This window comes from Hyperoodon ampullatus (genome assembly GCF_949752795.1).
Source record: "Hyperoodon ampullatus genome assembly, chromosome: 13".
Lineage (NCBI taxonomy): Eukaryota > Metazoa > Chordata > Mammalia > Artiodactyla > Ziphiidae > Hyperoodon > Hyperoodon ampullatus.
Genome location: NC_136926.1, coordinates 49917085 through 49939583, shown reverse-complemented (window position 1 = coordinate 49939583; position 22499 = coordinate 49917085). Strand labels below are relative to the sequence as shown.

At 35.5% G+C, this 22499-nt stretch overlaps 1 protein-coding gene across 5 annotated transcripts in view; it reads left to right on the top strand.

Moving 5' to 3' along the window:
- Window positions 1–22499, top strand: part of NOL4 (nucleolar protein 4) — a gene marked incomplete at both ends in the record, with an annotated part of 375288 nt that overhangs the window by 91697 nt on the left and 261092 nt on the right. For 4 of the 5 annotated variants that reach the window (XM_079717454.1, XM_079717453.1, XM_079717451.1 and 1 more), the window contains one exon: window positions 4294–4443. In XM_079717454.1, the coding sequence (XP_079573580.1) occupies window positions 4294–4443 (150 nt within the window). Of the gene's footprint in view, window positions 1–4293; window positions 4444–5421; window positions 5485–22499 lie in introns of all 5 variants that reach the window. The other variant, XM_079717452.1, reaches the window with a different exon arrangement.

Below are 22499 nucleotides of genomic sequence, written 5' to 3'. Positions count from 1 at the left end.
TATAAGTTTAAGGTGTACAGCAGAATAATTTGACTTACATACATCATGAGATGATTACCACAATAAGTTTAGTAAACATCAATCATCTCATATAAATACAAAGTAAAAGGAGAAAAATAATTTTTTCCTTGTGATGAAAACTCTTAACAATTTTCATATATAACATACAGCAGTGTTAATTATATTAATCATGTTGTATATTATATCCCTAGGACTTATAACTGGAAATTTGTACCTTTTGACCACTTTAATCCAATTTCCCCTACTCTTACCCTTCTCTTCAAGTAACCACAAATCTGATTTCTTTTTCTATGACTGTTTGCTTTTTGAAGTATAACTGATCTATAACATTCTGTTAGCTCCCTGTGCATATCTAGTGATTCAGTGTTTCTGTACATTACAAAATGATCACCACAATAAGACTAGTTAATATACAAAGATATTACATTGTTATTGACTATATTTCCCATGCCATACATTTCATCCCTGTGAGTCATTTATTTTGTAACTGGAAGTTTATACCTGTTAATTTCTCTCACCTATTTCTCATCCCCTACGCACTGTCCCTCTGGCAACCATCTCTTTGTTCTCTGTGTCTGTGACTCTGTTTCTGTTTTGTTATGTTTGTTCACTTGTTTTGTTTTTTAGATTCTACATGTAAGTGAAATCATACAGTATTTGTCTTTCTCTGAACGATTTCACTTAGCATAATACTCTCTAGGTCATCCGTGTTGTCGCAAATGGCAACATCTAATTCTTTTTTATGGCTGGGTAATACTCCATTATATATATATACATACATACATATATATATATACACATATATATATATACATATATATATATATGTATGTATATATATATATATATATATATATATATATATATATATCTGTTTTTCTGCCAGTACCATGATGTTTTAATCTCTGTAGCTTTGTAGTATAGTGTGAAGTCAGGGAGCCTGATACCTCCAGCTCCATTTTTCTTTCCCAATATTGCTTTGGCTATTTGGGGTCTTTTGTGTTTCCATACAAATTTTAAAATTAATTGTTCTAGTTCTGTGAAAAATGCCATTGGTATTTTAATAGAGATTGCATTGAATCTGTAGATTGCCTTGGTAATATGGTCATTTTAACAATATTAATTCTTCTAGTCCAAGAACATGGTATCTCTTTCCATCTGTTTGTGTCATCTTTAATTCTTTCATTGGCGTCTTATAGTTTTTGGAGTACAGGTCTTTTGTCTCCTTAGGTAAGTTTATTCCTCGGTATTTTATTCTTTTTGATGCAACAGTAAATGAGATTGTATATGGTGTTAAAGAACGTTCTTGTTTCATTCTTTTACATGTAGCTGTCCAGTTTTCCCAGCACCACTTAATAAAGAGACTGTCTTTTCTCCACTGTGTACTCTTGCCTCCTTTGAGGTAGATTAATTGACCATAAGTGCGTGGGTTTATTTCTGGGCTCTCTGTCCTGTTCCATTGATCTATGCTTCTGTTTTTATGCCAGTGCCATACTGTTTTGACTACTGTAGATTTGTAGTGTAGTCTGAAATCAGGAAGTGCTTACTGTTGACCAATAATTGTAAGCCATTTCCAATATATGCTCCCATAGCACAACTTGTACCTTCTGTACTCTGATACATATTACCTGTAGTCAGTTAAATAATGCCTGCCCAAAGATTTCAAATCCCAATTCTGGGAATTTGTAAAAGTTACTTTGTTTGGGAAGAGAGTCTTCGTAGATGCAATTAAGTTAAGGATCTTGATAGGAGGAGATTATCCTGGATTATCTGGTCAGGTCCTACATTCCCTCATATAAGATGGGTCCTTGTAAATGAGAGACACAGAGGAGAAACACATCAAAGAGAAGTCAATGTGATATGGCCTCAAGCCATGAATGCCAGCAACCTCCAGAGCCTGGAAAAGACAAAGAATGGATTCTTCCCTAGAACTTTTAAAGGGAGACCAGCTCTGTCAACATCTTGATTTTGAACTTCTAGCTTCCAGGACTATGGGAGAATAAATTTGCTTTTTTGTAAGCCACCCATTTTGTGGTATATTGTTACAGAAGCTACAGGAAATTAATATGTAGCTGTAGCAATGAGTTGTTTAATATTTTCTCTACTAGACTGAAAACCACAAAAACCTGGGTTATCTGTCTCATACACTTTGATAACTTCAGCACCTAGCAGAAGAGGACTTGGCAGTAGTTGGTACTTTTAGGATACATGCTGAAGGAATGAATTCATAGGCTATGATCCCTACATCACTCATAGTTTACTAACTGTACAAAATTACTGTATTTTTGGTTATCTGGCAAGGGAACTGAGAGGAAACTCTAAGTTTTATTTCTGAGAGAAAAGATGAAGTAGTTTTGCTAGTCAGTGGACTTAGAATTTGGATTTCCAGCCTAGGAAGAGTGGATGTTCTCTGAGGAGGAGGGGGTAGGCCAGGAGAGCTGGTGGGCGGACATCTGAAATGGTGCTTCCCTGACACTATCCTCTAAGTTTCAACTAATTTCCAGGCTGGTCACTGCTGTGATTCATGGAGCTTCCCTGTCCTCTCACTGCAGATTGATCTTGCATCATAAGGCAATGAGGGATTATCCATGGAGCCCAGTGTAGAAGAAGAGATGGCTCAAGATGTTAAAGGAGAGAAGTCAGAAAGGTCTGAAACCTAGTGAGGAACCACATGCATCACAGATAATTTGTGAGGGAGCACTTCAAATTTAACAAAGGTGGAATGCCTGGCTGTTTGGCCTTATATAAAACTTCATGTATATAGTTATTTGAATATCCTGCTTTAGGCACTGCTGCTACTGAGACCTATTGTAAACCAGAAGAAATAAATAAAGTAAAAACCAAACTAACAAAAAGCATCAGGTGATTTGCTTTCAGTTTTGCAGTAAGCTCAGTCTGCTGGCACTACTGTTCAAAGAGGCTTTTGCCATTTGACTCATTGACTGTGTAATGATTTTGCTCAGGTTAATCATCTTCTTGTAATTGTATGCCAGCATTTATGGAGCTGTCATGTTACTTCAGGTTATGCCTCAAGGTCTGACTAAGAACATTGTGTAAGAGTGTGTGTGTGTGTGTGTGTGTGTGTGTGTTTGTAAGAGGAAACCTTTCATTTCAGAAATGAAAATGCATCTACTGTGTTGTCAATATTAGACTAAGGGACAGATGGGTTAAAGGTTAAAAATGGGAGCTCTAGAGAATATCTAGGTGTTAACTTTGGATCCTCCACTCAGAAGTAGTGAATTTATTCATGTGGCAGCCATGTAAGATTAAATTTATCTCTTATCTCATTCCAAATTTATTACTTATTCTTCTCAGTCATGTACAGAAACTTTTGGCTCTTTGCTTTCTTTCCCACTGCCATGACTTATCCCCTGCTTCAGCTCCCACCCATGTCAAATTCTGTTTCTTGCATGAAGTTGCTTCAGTAAAATGTGACATCTTTATTCTCTGAACTCCCCTACTACTTGACTTATATTTTTATCATGATCATCAAAATGGCAAAAGCCACCATTTATTGACTGTTCATTATATGCCAAACATTGGGTTATATGCTTTACATACATTATTTCATTCAATGATTACAGGTCTGCAAAGTAGGCTCTATTATCCCTATTTTACAAGTGAGAAAACAAATTTCGAGAGGTTTGAAAGATTTGCACAAAATACACAACTTCTGAGTGGATGATCCAAAGTTCACACCTAGATCATCTCCAGAGCTCACATTTTTAACCTTTGACCCATACTCTCCCTTAGTCTAATACGGATAGCAGAGTAGATGAATTTTCTTTCCTATATTGTATGGTATTAAGGGTAGAGGTTTCATATTATTTCTTTCATTTCTCTAATCACAATGCTCAGTACCCAGGGACACAATAGATATTGATTAAATAAGAAATCAATATCTAGAAGAAATTGTTACAGTAAAAGAATTACTGGACCTTACTAATGTATTTCAGAGTAATTTAAGAAAGTTACACTGATGGTTACAACTAAGTCATTTTAAAATTTAAAAGGTGGCATTAATGGGTAAGCGTGATTGACTATGCCAAATATCTTTTTTCATGTTTCTTAAAGTTTTGTATGTAAATAATATATAAAATGATGAGATATTCAATCATAATTTTTTGAAGTTTACTATCTAGATGATTTGGATCAGTTTATTAAAATGTTTTTGTCTAATGAACTTTCTGTGTCAACCTTATATATTAAATACATATTTCCATATTTCTTTATTAATCTTGTGCCCCTTTTTTTCTTTGGCTTTGTTTCCAGGATGGCGTAGGGGTAGATGAGAAGCTATCTTTGCGGCGGGTAGCCGTGGTTGAAGATTTCTTTGACATTATCTATTCAATGCATGTGGAAACAGGGCCAAATGGAGAACAAATTCGGAAACATGCTGGACAAAAGAGAACTTACAAAGCAGTAAGTTAAAAAAACAAAAAAAAGAAAAGAAAAAGGCATGCATTTTGAAATTTGATATTATATGCTTATTAAAGATGGGTTAAATAGCTATGAGTATTCTATCTTCAACATAAATTAGACTATATCATGGTCACACCCAACATTTAAACTATTATTATTGAATTCTGTTTTGGTTGTATGTTCACTAAGTCTATTGCATATATTGCTAGAAACCTGTTTCTAGCATTATCATTTTCTTTTCTTTAAATATGCATAAAATGTGGTAGTCCCAGTCAAATGCCCACAAATGGGAAGATTATTTGTGTTATATATTCAATATATAATATGTGTTCAAATCATAATATATAAATTATCTACCAGAACATATGAACTTTTGTACTACCACTATTGTCTTAACAGTCCTTCCCCTTCAAAACATATTAATATGTTCAGGTATTTCTTATTTAATACTTATAGTCACATGAATAAGAAAATTTTATGTGCTTTTCTTATGTTACCTTATATTAAATACATTTGCCCTGAAGGGTATGCCTTTCTTAATTTTCCAGTATAGATTATTTAAAAATATGTGTTATTTTCATAGGCCTAGTGCCCTTGAACATTTAAAAATGAAAATATATAATGCTTTTATTGTAAATTATCTAGAAAACAGATTTAACTGTTAGATATTGAAATATATATTGTCAAAATGGAGTTATATATTATTTCTAAAGTTTTTAATTATACTTACTGTTCGATCTAGACACTTTAATCTAGTTTTATTTAATTAAACATTTTATGAAATCATCTTACTATAGATAATTCATCCTTTCTAGGAAAATTGAACAGTAAATTATTCTTTTCCAATATGAGCAAAGTGTACATTGGAAATACTTTATCAGCAATCAGAATAATATCCTTTTAAAAAATTCTTATTGAACTTTGCTTTTGGCTACCTTTATATTAACTGTTTTCAGCTATATTTATACACAATATCAGTCTGGATCCATTTTTTTTTCAGATACAGAAAAATGTGTGAAATGCTCAAAGTTTCAAATACAGGTACATATGTTTGAAAATTAGCTACTGAGCATAAGAAATAGCTTCTTTTCCATAACTATTTTTTGCTATATCTCCAGGGTCATATTGAATCTTTATAGTTGCATAATAACCCCTAATACATGTTGTATTTATCTCTCCTTCTCTATGGTTTTGTTTCTTGGCTGTTTCCAAATTGCATGGTTTGTGGGCAGGCACTATTGTAAGTTTCCTTACATAACTCTGCCACATAAACTTTCTTTTGACTTACATATCTGAGGAGACATCTTTATCATGACTAATGATAATGACCTAGCTTCTTAAGATACTTTTGTGTAGACTAATGTTACTGAACATACTCATTTTGCCTGCCTCCTAAGCCAGGGTTGTATCTCTGGATACTAATAGGGAAAAAAACTGTATATTGATCTACTAATATCACTAACTGTGTACTCTTATGATAATTCATTTTCACAGAATAGCTACCTAAACTTGATAGGACTTTGTAAGGTAGGAATACATAAGTTCAGTTGTATTCAATGAAAACAAACCAACAAAAAACAAGTGGCTTCACTGTCAGGAATAGTGTGGCAGCCAAATCTGTTTAGGTGCCAAAAGCAATTTAAAGTGATTTAATATTTGAAATCCACTTATTAGAGACCTTTAATTAAAAGAGAAATATGACATAAACCCAAGTCTCTCACCCGGTGTTTTGCTAAATGCAATGTAGAGAATCTGATCCACTGCCATAATGCATGCTAAACACTTCCAATAAATTGGTAAACACATTTCCAACATATATCGTTTTGCGTTAACATTTTGAAGATGTTTTCTGCATTTTGGGGTAGGGCTGGATACCAACTTTGAATGTATAAATAGTATCTGAAACATCATCCATTCCCTCTTGAGAATGTCCTATTTGAAGATTCTTTTCTTTCCCAAGTTTATTTTTTGTTTCCGCATCTAAAGTAGTCTCACCTTTTCCTAATATCATGAAGGTTTCTTCTGGCCTCACCTTCTGCCTTCTGGTATTTCTCAACGGAATCCTAACTAGAAAACATTTCCATTTTATGGAGTAATAATAAATTGTAGAAAAAAAAGAAAAAAACACTGCTGCATTGCCAGCAAAACTGCACATGACGCCACAATGAATTTAAGTCTAATGTTAAAATGAATATAAATGTTCAACTAATGGGGCATAAAACTAAATGCAATTTGAAATGAAATGGTGTAGTGCTATTAGGGCCCTAGACTGTTGGGTCAGAATTTAGTTCTCAATACTAATGCTGGAATTGGCTAGTCACTGGTAGAATTAGCTAGATACCTATTGCAGTTATAATGGTTCCCATTAAGATTAATATATTTTTCCTACTTCTAACACATAAGCTCATAGAGCATGCATGATTATTGACTTTCTTCTTCTCCCTTATCCTACATGGCCAAGAAACCATACTTATACAACTAATCATTAAAACGTGTCATTTTGTCTTAATAATATTACCAATAGATTTAGCAGTCATTTTATTTACTTTGCCTTTTTTGCAAATCTTTCTATGTTTTCACTCTGCAGGAAATGGTGGTCCTTTAATATTGGATTAACTTTTGAATGCTATTTGTTTTTACCTATCTGCAGTATATCATTCCTTGAAATATCTAGTCGTTATACAACTTAAATTTTATTGCAATCTGATCTGACTAGAGAAAAAAATTGGAGGGTGTATATTCTGTGACTCATGAGCTCTTTTTAAAAATCCACATAAAATGACACATTTTAGGAATATGTAAAGGCTATCATAAGTAATTGTTTTAGTCATTGTTGAATTCTAGTGTCTTTTAGGTATTTTCTTCCCCCCTTCATTTGTCCCTGTGTATATATTAACCTTTACTGGTGCACTGAATGTGTTTCCTTCAATATTTTTGGTTGATTATCTACATTAACAGTGGAGAAGAAGTGTGAATCATTCAGATATCACTTATATTTGAACTTAAGTATATCTTTCTACTGAAAATTGAATGCAAGTGTGCTTAGCAATTTGGAAAGTGACTTCAAAATTAATGTGGTAACAATGTTAAAAAAATCATGAATGCAGGAAGTTGTCTTCCAGTCCTTAACTTTTCTCAGCTATTGTCTGAATTCTACCTTCAGGGAATATATAACTCTTCTCTAGTTGTCTTTTATGTCTTGCATTTCACCACAGGCTAAAGCACAGCTGCCTTTCCAGAAAGGTTTCTTCAGTTATGGTCCGATTAAAGATAAAGTTTCAAAACTCTTTCTTGCTACATGTAAAATAAAAGTAACTGGTGGAAATCCAGGAACTAGCAGGGAAAGTCAGTGTTTTCAGTGGAGAGAACAGTCTGCATATATATGTGTATATGTACACACACACACACACACAACTTGTGGTGTGATACAGTAAGTTTACATGTATTACTCACATACATAGCTGCCAATAATTACGTTCATTTAATTCCGAGTGGAGAGCATATGCTATAGCTAAAAGAAAATAGGCTAGAAGCCAGACAAACTCAGTTTCAAATTTCAAATCTAGTACTTCCTATCTGTGCCACTTTTGGCCAATTATTTACTTTTTTTCTCCTCCTGTTTAGAGGGAGATAATGATATGCATGGTGTGGCAAAATAAATGAGTTAATATGCATGAAGTGCTTTCCTTATGGTCAACTTTTGAATAATGTTTTTTCTCCTTTATCCAATCACTAGTCATGTTCCAGGTAGAAGGACAAACGAGACAATCAACATAGTTCCCTCGTTGCCCTAATTATAATTATGGATGTAATTTCCTCTGCTTGCCCCAATGCCTCCGTGTTGGGAGAGAGATGAATAGTAATAACTTAGGCATTCTCTTATGTACATCTTATAAATGTCACTATCTCTGGCAGTCCACAGTGCAACTGTTCTCCAAGCTTTGACCTGGCTGAAGGGAAGCATGGAACAAGCCAGGGTACCTGTGTTTAGGAGCTCTCCTGCTAGATGAAGTTTATGAGAATTTCAGTTATTTCATTTGCTTTTACCCAAGTTTCAGTCTTACGTTAATTTTAAATTGCTTTTCTGAAAAATTTTAAAACTGGATCTCTTTAAAGAATTTACTTTCAATATGAATAGAATATTCCTTTCCAGGGACGTGCTGTAGAAAAATAATATATTAGGCAGAATGTCTGTATCCCTACTCTGAATGTTAAAAAGGAAAAGTCTTATTCTAGCAGGTCTACAACTCTTAACCTTAAAACTTCAGTTAGTGTCATTTTATCCTGTTCTGTTTTATTAATATCTATTGGTTTGGTGTCTCTACTGCTAAATGGGTTTTTTTTAACTTGCACCATTTGGGCTCGTTTGCTATATCAAAATTCCCAGAATTCTTGTCAACTTAGAATGAGGCAAATGACCAAAATTTGCAGCCATTGTGGTGTGAAAAAAATAACACTAAATTAAAATTCGAGAGTTCCTAGCAATTAATTTACCCTCCTTTTGACTTAGGCCACAGTTTTTTTTCGCACATATAAAATGAGGGGGCTATGTTTCCATTTTTCTTCCAGCTCTGAAGGAATTACAGCAGTTTTCATGCTGTGTGTGGAGCCATTACTATGGAAGGGGCACAAGGAAAATAGTAACCAAAGTGAGCAAATAGGTTGGCACAAGAAATGTTCAAACATAGGGAAATGCCTCCTGCTCTTGGAAAAGCAGATTGGCTGATGAGCAAAGCAGAGAGATAGAAGATTTTGGCTTCATTATCATCTAGAGAACTCTCCTATAAATAATAATAATGATGATGGTAATAATCATGAAAAGGATCTGTAGTCATTAGACTTCCTATATCTAGGATTTTAAAATAGCGATATAAGAAGAAAGGCCATAAAAATGACTCTCAGGTGTCAGCACATTTTCACTGCTCTCCATTTTCATTAAAATGTTTGCAGTAATCTGAACCATGTTGTCAACGGATGGCTACATAAGTTATAATGTGATTTTAAGCGGGAGTGCAACAGATGTGACCTAAAATTTCGTTGTAAACATAAACGATCCTGTGAACATCAGTGTTGCTTGTCTTATAGTCCTATAGTCTGAGACACTGTTGAAATAGGGGGTTATATCTATTTCTGTGATTAGTACCAGGAACACCGTGCTCTCTAAGTACATTTCCCTTCCCTGTCACAATGACTCAAGGTTTACACAATGACTCCAATTCTAATTTAATTAAATTAGAATTTAATATGTTTGGATTAAAGCATTGACCTATATATCTTTATATGGACTTCAAATATCCTTGGGCAAGAGAAGCTAGAGAATAAATTAGGCTGATAGCAATCATTGACACTTTGTATGATCATTTTGTAAATGTGTTTGTCTCTCATATCTAGCTGGGTTTAACTCAAGAATAGATAGGAAAGAAATGTGTGACATGCCATACATAGACCTACTGATGTTCCAAGTAGCATAACATCGTCCTGATTTTTGTGTGAATCCCAGTGTGGCATCATGAGTAATAGCCTTTGGCATGTATCTTATAGAAGTTGAGAACTCATGTTATCAAGATGAATTGATATTGGCTCATCAATATCTTGAGCTTTGGCTCAAGATGAGCCAAAATATTGGCTATATTCCCCATATTGTACATCCTTGAGCCTGTCTTACACCCAGTAGTATGTACCTCCCACTCCTCCACTCCTCTATTGCTCCTCCCCCCGCAACTGGTAACCACTAGTTTATTCTCTATATCTGTGAGTCTGCTTCTTTTTTGTTATATTCACTAGTTAGTTGTATTTTTTAGATTGCACACATAAGTGATATCATACAATATTTGTCTTTCTCTCTCTGACTTATTTCCCTTAGCATAATGCCCTCCAAGTCCATCCGTGTTGCTGCGAATGGCAAAATTTCGTTCTTTTTTTTCTTTATTTATAGCTAGGGTCAAAGTTAAAAAAAAATCTTGTAGTCCCTAATGGTGGGGGGCCATGTCTGTTTCTCATATTACTGTATAATCACAGCTTAGTAAAAGAACCATCTCATGGTAGAGTATTCCATAGATACTCGTTGAAGGAAAAAATTTACCTCGTCTCTGTGAAGTCCTCGCCTTTTTGATACCAACTAAGTAGCATAAAGATGTTACTATAAATAGAGATAATGGAATAAGATCAGAGCTGTAGCCTGTGTCTGTAAAGACCCTGCACTACACAACTCATGTTTACCTTGAACAGCACCTTGGGTTTCTGTAATTTTGCAGGCTATGAATAAGGTAACAAAATTATTTAACACAAGTGCTTCCCCCTTGCTTTTTAGAGAAGACTTTGATGCTGCATTAAATTATGCTATCATCTTAGAGGCAGGATATAAACACATCACTTACATTTCCACACATTGGTTTATTTCTTATCAGATGCACACCCATATCCACATATCCCCCCACACACATAATAGGTTTTATAAAGGTGATTATTGCTAAATATTGAACAGCTATTAAACATGGTACACATAATATTAAACCTACATTTATGTAGGAACAGTCTCATTGTTTTAGATAACTAAAAATATTATTCAGACTAAGAAGTCAGATATGTAAAATCATCTCAGAAGGAAAAAATAAATCAGTGGCATGAGAATTAGAGTTATTAAATAACAATCTTAAAACAGAAGAAGAGTGTTCTGCCATTCATCAAATTTGATTTATTTCTTATATAGGTGTAGTGAGAATTATCACAGGTGAGCAGAGTAACAGTGCAAATCCTGTACACTCAGAACCTTTCTTTTAGGTAGTAGAGACCGTCAAAAGACATAACTCACCCAAACCAGTTTATCACCAGCTAATGTCACAAACCCTGTCATTAATAATTTTCGTATTATTGTGAATAGATATATTCCTTGAAAGGGAATTAACCTTTTGGAGAAACAGCGTTAACTCTTCATGTCCAGCCTGATAAATTGCTACTTCAGTGCACCCTTGTGGTGAAAATGTGCCAATGCAGCTTTTAAAACTACTCGGAAGATTAGTACCTACTAGTGGATGATTCTTCTTCAGATCCAGAGGTTCCTGGGTACTGTGATGATGTAATAAATAAAATCTCCTGAATTTCTTACAGTATATGCACCTGTATAAATACCTATATGTGTATTTAATTGGGATAAAATATAATAGGAAAGAGGACTAGGGCATGGGCTCTTGGTGTGAAGTAATAGAAAGAAAATGGTGCCAGCTTTGATGTCAGCTAGACTTAGGGTCAAATCCTGATTAGGTAAGTTCTATATGTGTGATTTGGGTATGTGTTATATTTAGGGTTGCTCTGAGCCTCATAAATAATGTATGTAAAGGTTTTAACTTAATAATTGCTTCAAACATGATATTATGATAGTGAGGTAATGTGATTTTTAAAAAAATATGGCATTGTTTGTGGGGTAACAGATGATTTTTTTCTATTAACTAGATATTGAGAGGTCTATTTCTTTCTTTGTATCATCTGTGATCCCCAGTGGCCCAAGGATAACATGCACCCATGTCTTCATTCATGACTTTTCCAGAATTGAAAGTGCTGTTCACTAACTTCATCTGCTGCAATTTTAGTCAGTTCATCGTAAGTGACGAGTGACAAGCCTTCACCTGTTTTTTATGTTTATCTGCTCTACTTCTCATCCTCTCCTCTACCTTCATTTTGCTGGGAATGTCCTCTCCCACATCACAGCCGTATTTGAGCATTGCTCTGTTCCTTAACCCTAGCAATCGGAAAGGAGGTGAATCATGAAAGAAACAGATGTTGAGAATTTGAAATTTGGACCAAGAAATTTCTGTCTTGGTGTGTTTTAATTCTTCAGTGGAGAACATATGAACATAATATCTTTTGTTATATGTATCCGTTAGTTTGCATAGTTATTTGTGTAGTCTAAAGCAATATTTCTCAATAGGGCACTATAGACTTTGGGGTCAGACAGTTGGCATTGCCCCAAGTACTCAGAGCTTTATCCTTAACCCCTGGGGTCTAAGTTCCAGCAACACAAGTCACAGTTATTCCGTTTTCAAAAGTTACCTTGTTACTGAACACAAGTTCATGTGCCCAACACATGGTGAGGCCAAATAAAGCAAAACATTGGAGTTTGGAGCAGAGAAAGGTTTATTGGAAGCCCTTGCAAGGAGACAGGTGGCTCGTGCCCAAAAACCCCCCAAACCCCTGGAAGGGTTTCAGTAAAACACTTTTAAAGGCAAGGTGAGGGGTGTGGTTAGTTGTTGCAAACTTCTTGGTGTCGGATTCCTTTGTTCTTGTAGCGGTCCACTTAGGTCAGGTTACGATGTTTCTGCAAACCTCCAACAAGACAAGTGCTATGCTCTGTTCTGCAACTTTTTATCTCTATATGAATGGACTCTTAAAGGTCAGAGCCTTGAGGATAGGCTATCCTGTATATTTCAGGCTATAGGCAACATTCTTTTACTAAAGGCGCAAGGCCAGCATGACCAAGCACGGCAACAGAGCACAAAGGTTAATGTAAAAGGAGCAGGTCTAATATGGAGCCAGATTTGTTCTTCCCTATTGCAACCTCTAGAGCACAGTAAACACGCAAGTTGAGAGATGTTTTCTAAAGGAAACCATGTGGCCATTTCTTTACTTGGCATCTCAGAAAAATGTTTTCGTTATTTGCCAGTTGTGGAGCAGTTGAAGAATCCAGACAACGAATTCTGCATCCATTATCTCATTATTACCATCTCACAGACTCTGCAGTTTTCACAAACATATGAGGGTCGTGTGACTCACTGCACTCCCTAGAGAAGTGAAGCCTAACCTTCTCCATTTTTCTTCCTTTTCCCCTAAGATGGCTAAATCTTGCCTGCTTTAAGTGACTGTGGCAGCAGTAGTTTTGGCCACCTGTTTTAAAAGAAGTGCTGTCGGGCTTCCCTGGTGGTGCCGTGGTTGAGAGTCTGCCTGCCGATACAGGGGACACGGGTTCGTGCCCCGGTCTGGGAGGATCCCACATGCCGCGGAGCGGCTGGGCCCGTGAGCCATGGCCGCTGAGCCTGAGCGTCCAGAGCCTGTGCTCCGCAACGGGAGAGTCCACAATAGTGAGAGGCCCGCGTACCGCAAAAAAAAAAAAAAAAAAAAAAAAGAAAGTGCTGTCTTCCCCTGCCTAGCAGGGCTTAGTGAGGGTAACGTTTAATGAAGAAAGCTGCAACAGGAGCCCAGGAGAGCTTGAACATGCCATTGAATTCTAGACCAGAAAGGTTGGATTCAACTTGTTCTCCCCTAAGCCCCAGAAGAAACACTAATATATCACAGAATATACATTCTTCAGGAAACATCAAGAGAAGGAGTCATTTCCCCACTCTTCCATGTGTGTAATTGTATATTTTAATGTAGCTATTCATGCTGCAAGTAATTGTATAAATATTTGCTTTGCAGAGCCATTTTATTTACATGCAACATTTAAAAATTCTCTTTATTTTACTATTAGGAAACACATATGAAGAAAAACTTTTTCAGTGCCCATCTGCTCATTTTTTCAATAAATGTAAGAATTCTGTTATGACAATCTGTTCCTTAACAGCCAGATATTCTAATGTAAAAAGAGACACAAAAACATTACCCACAACTTTGGAGACATACCTCCAGATTATTGGACTCTCTCTCTTTTTGATATTGTCACATTTGCTCAGTTGATGACTATTTTAATAATTGTAAAATACAACTCCAAGTTAAAGATGTTCATCATTATAATGAAGATAAAACAACAGAAAATAAAGTTATTTTCTGCAAAGCAATATAGCTAAATTTGAAGTGTTATCAGTGGAGCAAAAACTGTTTCTAATAAAAGGAATTAGCTATAATTAACTTAAGTCACGTTCTATTTCTTGTTTGCCTATACCTCGATGTACTAATGCACGGTGATGTGGTGCCCAATTCATACGATGTTGCCCTGGAATGTTGTTACTGCTCTCTGTTTTCCTCCTCTAGTTTCTTTTCATCATATAACAGATTTCTGTGCCTTGGCCCAGGTTCACTGTCTTTGCCTCTTGCCTCACAATTGTACCATTACCCTATCCCTGGAGGATACAGACTGCACCTCATTCACTTTTTATTCCTTTTGCTCTTCATTTGATGCATTTGCCTCAGATTTCCAACTTGCTTTTAGCTGTCTAAAATTTGACCCGAACTGTCTAAAAATAGTTCTGCCTGCTTTAGACCTCCTTTGAATTTGCAGCCTTCATTTTAAACTTGACCACATAACTACCATCTTCTCTCAAGCAAATATCTTTGGACTGACAGGCTGCATCCTTCTGCTTTAGACCAGTGTTTTTCACATTATGTATCACAACCCATTAGTGAGTTTTCAAGCCAATTTAGTGGGTTGTGATAACTCTAAAAAATGAAATAGAAGAAAATAGAAATGGTCTGTTTTATTGTTGAAATGTGTATATGTGCTGGCTTATGATATAAAATATATTTCTACCTGTGCTGTTGGTCTAAAAAGTTGGAAAATATTGCTTTCAATGGGCACTGTGATTTCAGACTGTCTGCAGATGCCCAATAATCACTTCCACCTACCCTGCTTCTCACTTCTGCTCTTGGTATATTCTTAGATCTTCCTGACATAACAATTTGTTCCAAATTTAAGATTATCTTTGGGCTCTAACCCATATTTTCATTCATCTTAGATAAATGTACCATATAAGGTTGTCAGATTTAACAAATACAGGATGCCCAGTTATATTTGAACTTCAGATAAATGATAATTTTTAATATAAGTTATTCCCAATATCACATGTTTATCTGGAATTCACATTTAATTGTGTGTGCTGTATTTTATCTAGGAACCTTAATACTCTTTAAAAAGCAACCCAAGATATTTCAGACTGGGCTAGGCCACCCCCTTCCCACTTAACTAAATGAAAAAGACAAGAGGAGCTGATGAATGGGTGTGATGATTGAATATATAGAAAGTACTCAGAGAAGAATGAAGGGAAATAGTAGACAGTGATATGAACTGAAAATAGCATGTTGGAGTAGGTGATAATAGTACCAGAGTGCAACAAAACAAGCAATACTTAGGGATTGTTAGGAACCCAACCAAAACGTGAGAATCTGCCACCACGGGGGCAGTGGCACGTTTGGAGCTGAAGTGTAAATCTGGCAGCATCCTAGTTTCAGTATTGGAGATATTGTTAAGGTACAGGAATTCATTTGGTTATTTATCAGATGTTTAGAGGTCAAACAGATACAATTAAACAGGAAGTGTTTCTGAAATAGAAGTTAGGGTTTGGAAGCAAAAATTGTTGAGGGGGCTTCCCTGGTGGCGCCGTGGTTGGGGGTCCGCCTGCCGATGCAGGGGCCACGGGTTCATGCCCCGGTCTGGGAGGATCCCGCGTGCCGCGGAGCAGCTGGGCCCGTGAGCCATGGCCGCTGGGCCTGCGCGTCCGGAGCCTGTGCTCCGCAATGGGAGAGGCCGCAGCGGTGAGAGGCCCGCGTACCGCAAAAAAAAAAAAAAAAAAAAAAAAAATTGTTGAGGGCCAGAGTAAATGCAAATTTGATTAGGCAGGCCAAATGTCTGGCTTTTTGTTAATTGATTATTGCTATGATACACTTTTTAACCTAAGAGTATTTATGCTGAGTCCTGATCAAAACATTTTTCGGAATCTCTTCAAAATTAACCAAACAATTACCAACAGGTGATTCCAATAATTTGATATAGCCGGGCACATTAGTGGTGTAGAACCATATCTCACAGTATTCAGGGATAATTATAGTGCCTATGCACTTAATAGATATTTGTTCAGTAAATAAATGTTTAGATGAAAAATGTCTTCATTTGTGTAAGACTGTTTCCATGTGCAACTCCCCAGATTAATAAATTCCTCTGTAGAAGTATAGTGATGTTCGCTGCTTACCTTTTCTTATGCATGAAATGGGTAAAAAAGAATCCATATAAATATAAGAGAAAACCATTGGCTGGACTTTTCAGTTTTGTAACACATCTATAAAAATATCTGGGCCAAATGTTATAGTGTTTGTAAAGCTTTATATGTATATGATATGTGTGTGTATATATATATGTATTTTTTTTTCTTAATTCCCTCTCTTCAGATGTATTCAAAAATATACAAAGTATAAAGCAGGTAAAGACAGAGTGGCCCTTGTTGAACTGGAGATAGTGCCCATAAACAAGACTTCCCTTCCTTAGATAGGGGTCCCTCCGGACTATGGTGTCTTTGTGAATCAGGACATATGAGGTCTTTAATAGCATTTGGATTTATAGGTTCTGTTCAATTACATTTTAATTTTATTAGTTTTTAAAAATAAATTTTCTACAGCTTCGTTATCCAGTTATGTACATTGCAGGTGGTTTGTGATAGTATATCACAGTATTAAATATTAAATATCACAATAGCAATCTGATAAACAAATTTCATTAGGAGACTATTTCTTTATTCATAATTTCAAGAGTTTCACAAGAGAAAATGTTAAAAATTTGGCCTTGAAGTCAAATTCTTCCATGAGTGTACAGCATGATATTTGGCAAAAAAAAGTTTTAATGTTATTATTCCAGTGAAATAAAGGTGTTATTTCTATTTTCTAAATTCATTTTATAGAGCAAAGGTGGAGAACGTAATTTAAAAAATAGTGCGATTAGACCAACTTTATTTTGCTCTAAAGCTCGGTGTCTGAAATGGAGCACACTATAGACAAAGGCATCAAGCTGTGGAGGAATGTTACTTATAATGAAATTCAGCACTTGCCTGCTACTTTTCCAAATTACTAATATTGAGTAACATTAATTATGATTTTTCCTTTTGCTAAGACCTTAGGGAACTTAGGACAATATGGTGTGATTTTGGTTGATAAATCTTTTGATTTTAGCTTTTTCTGTTTTGCTAATGCTCATGATTTACCCATGTCATGTGATGTCTCTATTTCAGCTCATGTGTTAGGTTCAAATCTTAAAGCAACAATAACTTCTCTATTGGTAAATTTCTTTGAACAATTAGAAGTCATTCCTTTAGAAATAGTCTACTTACACTTCTTCTTGTATATTCTATTAAAAATGGAAGTCCTCTGCATTTAGTTCCTGGTTGTTACAGTGTTACAGTGTTATTGCAAAGCCATTACTTTATTCATTTTTTAAAATTAATTTTTATTGGAGTATAGTTACTTTACAATGTTGTGTTAGTTTCTACTGTACAGCAAAATGAATCAGCCATACAAATACATACATCCCCTCCCTTTTGGATTTTCTTCCCATTCAGGTCACTACAGTGCACTAAGTAACGTTCCCTGTGCTATACAGTAGGTGGTTCTCATTAGTTATCTATTTTATACATAGTAGTGTATGTATGTCAATCCCAATCTCCCAATTCATCCCACTCCCCCCTTCCCCCTTTGTATCCATACATTTGTTTTCTACGTCTGTGTCTCTATTTCTGCTTTGCAAATGGGATCATCTATACCATTTTTTCTAGATTCCACATATATGTGTTAATATACGATATTGGTTTTTCTCTTTCTGACTTACTTTACTCTGTATGACAGTCTCTAGGTCCATCCACGTCTCTACAAATGACTCAGTTTCCTTCCTTTTTATGGCTGAGTAATAGTCAATTGTATATATGTACCACATCTTCTTTATCCATTCCTCTGTTGATGGACATTTAGGTTGTTTCCATGTCCTGGCTATTGTTAATAGAGCTGCTATGAACATTGGGGTGCATGTATCTTTTTGAATTATTTTTATCTCTGGGTATATGCCCAGTAGTGGGATTTCTGGGTCATATGGTAGTTCTATTTTTAGTTTTTTAGGAACCCCCTACTGTTTTCCATAGTGGCTGTATCAATTTACACTCCCACCAATGGTGCACGAGGGTTCCCTTTTCTCCACACCTTCTCCAGCATTAGACAACCCTCAGATTGGGACAAAGTATTTGGAAATGAAGCAACTGCCAAAGGATTACCCTCAGAATGGGAGAAAATATTTGCAAATGAAGCAACTGACAAAGGATTAATCTCCAAAATATACAAGGAGCTTATGCAGCTCAATATCAAAAAAAATGAACAACCCAGTCAAAAAATGGGTGGAAGACCTAAATAGACATTTCTCCAAAGAAGACATACAGGTGGCCAACAAACACATGAAAAGATGTTCAACATCACTAATCATTAGAGAAATGCAAATCAAAACTACAGTGAGGTATCACTTCAAACTAGTCAGAATGGCCATCATCAAAGCCATTACTTTAGCAGTCAGTTCTGCTGGAACAGGACAGATGGTCAGTTAATTTCCTCCAGGTGGAGCTCTGTATTGTAACTGCACAGTCTGATGTGCTTCTTGTGGAACTCTGTAACCTGAGACAAGGTACAGGGCCCTTGACTGGCCTTGTGTTCAAAAGGATCACCTCAAACCAGTCAGAGCATTTTATACTTACAAAGAATCTCACACCAGGGAACATTATAAACATTTTAGTATAATTAACCTATGCTGTAAGGTTAATATTCCCACTTTTTATGGATGAGACAGTCTCTTTCATTTTTAATACTGATGACCAGGAGAGGCTATAAAATATGGTGATTAAAAGTGAATAAAAGATAGGCTCTGAAACCAGATTATCACATGAGTCCTGTCTCTTCTCCTTGTTTGACAAATTATACAACCTCTCTGAAGCTTAGTTTCCTCATCTGTTAAACAGAGATTATAATGGTGATGATAGTAATCTATTCTGGGACTGATGTGAGGATTAAGTGATAAAATCCATATAAAATTCTTACTTGGCATAATTATTATTAAGCACTCAATCAATGGGAAACAAACACACGTATACTCTTTTAGGAAGCATTTCCTTTTGTGTAAAACAGCCAAAGAAAGTAACAGTTATCATACAGTTAATGAGAATCCTAATTTAGAGAATTGTCAACTTTCTACCATTCCAGGAGCCAGAGAATTGCAGGTTTATGGACAAGCTGAGTCAATTTTGAGGGCCTTTCTATTGAAAATGTTCAGAAATTAAACACTGTTAATATTAGAAGGGAAGAATGTTTGGGACTGAGGAAGCAGGACAGGACAAACAGTCCTGTTTCAAAATTTTTGTCTGTTATCAATTTTGCTCTTAACTTATAAACCTAATGGCTCAAGTTAGTGAGATACACTTGCATCATGTAATTGTGACGCACAGTCTGGAAATGTACAGCAAAGGAACAATTTGTTATTAAATTATTTTCGTTAATTAATTCTTAAACTTTTTTCTAATTTTATATTGCTTCATATGTTCAGATCCAAGTAAGAAAGGAGACATTTCTGGAGATAAAACTGTGCTATTCAAAAGTAAATGTAAGAAAACTTTAGGAATTATATATATTATCAAATTTATAAGATGAGATTTGCAAACTAACTTGACTGCGATTGATTTTTTAAATATCAGTTCTTTTGAATAAGTTACAGTTTTACCTTAACCAAGCTGTTGAGGGGAAGGTGAGTGGCACTTGAGAACTGCCAGAATTTGGTTTTATAACTGTAGTGTTTAAAAAGGTACTGTTTCTTCTTCCTTCAGAAGACAGGGACATGGCAAGTTAAAAATGCTCATCCTCCTTTCAACTATAATATTTGTCAGTAAACTTTTCAGAAATATATTCCCATTAGTTTTTAAAATTTTTTATTTTAACCTACAAGTGCAAGATCAATAGCAGTGCTCCTTATGGGATTTAATCATGATACCCTCTTCAGGTGGATAGGTTTATCATTAGGTCACTAATATCATACTATCTTTGCTCTAGATGCTGATTTAGCTTAGTCCATCAAAAGATGCTGCAGTTCAATTATTTTTATGTAGAAGTATTACCATATTATTTAATTGGAGAGGTGATTTCTACTTCTAATTTAGGATGATAATGCAATTTATTATTTCTGCATTACTGATGAATTCCAGTCTTAACAGACTTAGAATGTAATATTTTCATTGAAAACAGTATCAATGTTGTCTAATATACAGTTGAATTAAGGTCTTTAGAAATGATAAGCAATGAAAAAATTGTGTTGTGCTACAGCATTTCCACCCCTCAACCATAGCTAATTCAAAGTTAAAAAATAGCAACAACAACAAATCTTCAGCCACAACACAAGTTTAAGGAATATTTAAAATAGATAACCAACAAGGACCTACTGTATAACACAGGGAACTCTGCTCAATATTCTGAAATAACCTAAATGGGAAAAGAATTTGGAAAAGAATAGAAAAAATAAATTAATTTTAAAAACTTAATATGTGTATCATATAGAGCTTTGTAGCTATAATACTTATTATAATAAAAAATAACAGTGATAGCAGAAGAAGTGCCCAAGTCCTGACTTTGGTAACACTTTGATACTTCGGGGTTTTTTTTTTTTTTGAAATACCAGTTTTAAAAAACCTATTTTGATGTTCCTGCTTTCCTTGGACCCTACGCATTTGTCTAATCTGTCTGTTGGATGAGACCAGGATTTGAGAGATCCAGGTTCAAGTTTCAGCTCTTGGCTTTGCCCTCTATTGTGTGACAATGCAATTCATTTAACCTCTTTATACCAGTGGATCCCATTGTCAAAAAATTACTGTAAAACCTATTTTAGCCACTGTCTAAAATAATGGATGCAAACCCCGATGAAAACTATCATATAAATCTAAGAAAACAAGTCTGGATTCATAGAAAATAACATTTCTAAGGAAAAGATGCCTCACAATTATTTACCTGATAAATAGTGTGAGATCGTTGGTTTATAAGATTCAATATGACTATGTTCTAGTCCTTCCTTTGGATGTTTATTTCTGTTACTGGCAATATATGTGGCTTGTCCCATGGCAGTTGTTTTTTGTTTGTTTCTTTTAGTGTTTAATTCAGAAGGAGCAAGACTAATATCCATTCATGTGATGTTTTGTTTCATATTACTCACAAGATGCAGCATTTCTGTGTTGACAAACCAATTCTAAGGAAATACTCTCTATCTTTCCCAAATATAAAGATATTTCTAAGAATGCATTTTTCAAGTGAATATTATCCTCACTAGTGTTCTAGAAATGTTCTGTACTGTATAGTCAAAGTCCGATTTCTGTCTTAGAAACAGAGAAGTGTTTAGATTTGAAAAGTGGGTCAAGGAAATAGACATTTATGAATGACTATAGCATTTTATATCATTAATTATAGTGTTAGTAGAACGGTGTTTCAAGTATCTGAATCAAAACGTTTTGCAATTTCTGTCCCTTCTATATTTTATTTGCACCTGCTTTTACATGTTGTATGAAGAATGTTAGGACTTTGATGAATAGACAGCATAGAAGAACACATCCCTGATTTTATCACTACTTATGAACATCTATTTAAAGTTGATTCAGCATTTCAAACACTCACAGAAACAGACCCTTTCATTAGAGCAAGAGCCATAGGAGCATTTAGCTCAGGCCTCAAGTTCAAGAGCCTTCATGTAGGCTTTCTGTATAATCTCTGAATGGGGTCATGGAAGGATATTGACAGGACCAACCACAGCATTTCATTATGGGCTTTAATTGTGAAATGCAATTATTCAAATGTACCGTAATTTTAGAACTTTTAAAGGACATCTCATTGTTTAAAAATGTTCTGAGAACTTCAGCAGTGAAGGTTGCCCAGGGCCCTTAATTTCAAAGAAGCTGGAGAGGAACGAGCCTAGATAAAGAAAAAGGAATCATTTTCCCTCTTCACCTCCATGGCAGGAGAAATACTGTTTCAGAAATGAGTGTGAGACTTTCTGAGGGTCTCTTCTCCCTGTGCCTAAGAAGACTCTGAGATCCTTGGGCCCCAATGAACATGAGGTGGTGTAGAAAAGATCTGACGAGAGTGGGCTGTCTCAGCAGGTCTCCCTATAGGTGGGTTCTGAACACCAAGAAAGTACTCCCAAATAAGGGATTTTGTCCATTTATATAACATATCGTGCCCAGAATAACACCACAGAGAACAATGTGATATAATACTTACTAAAAAATCTTTTCTAGGGCTTCCCTGGTGGCGCAGTGGTTGAGAGTCCGCCTGCCGATGCAGGGGACACGGGTTCGTGCGCTGGT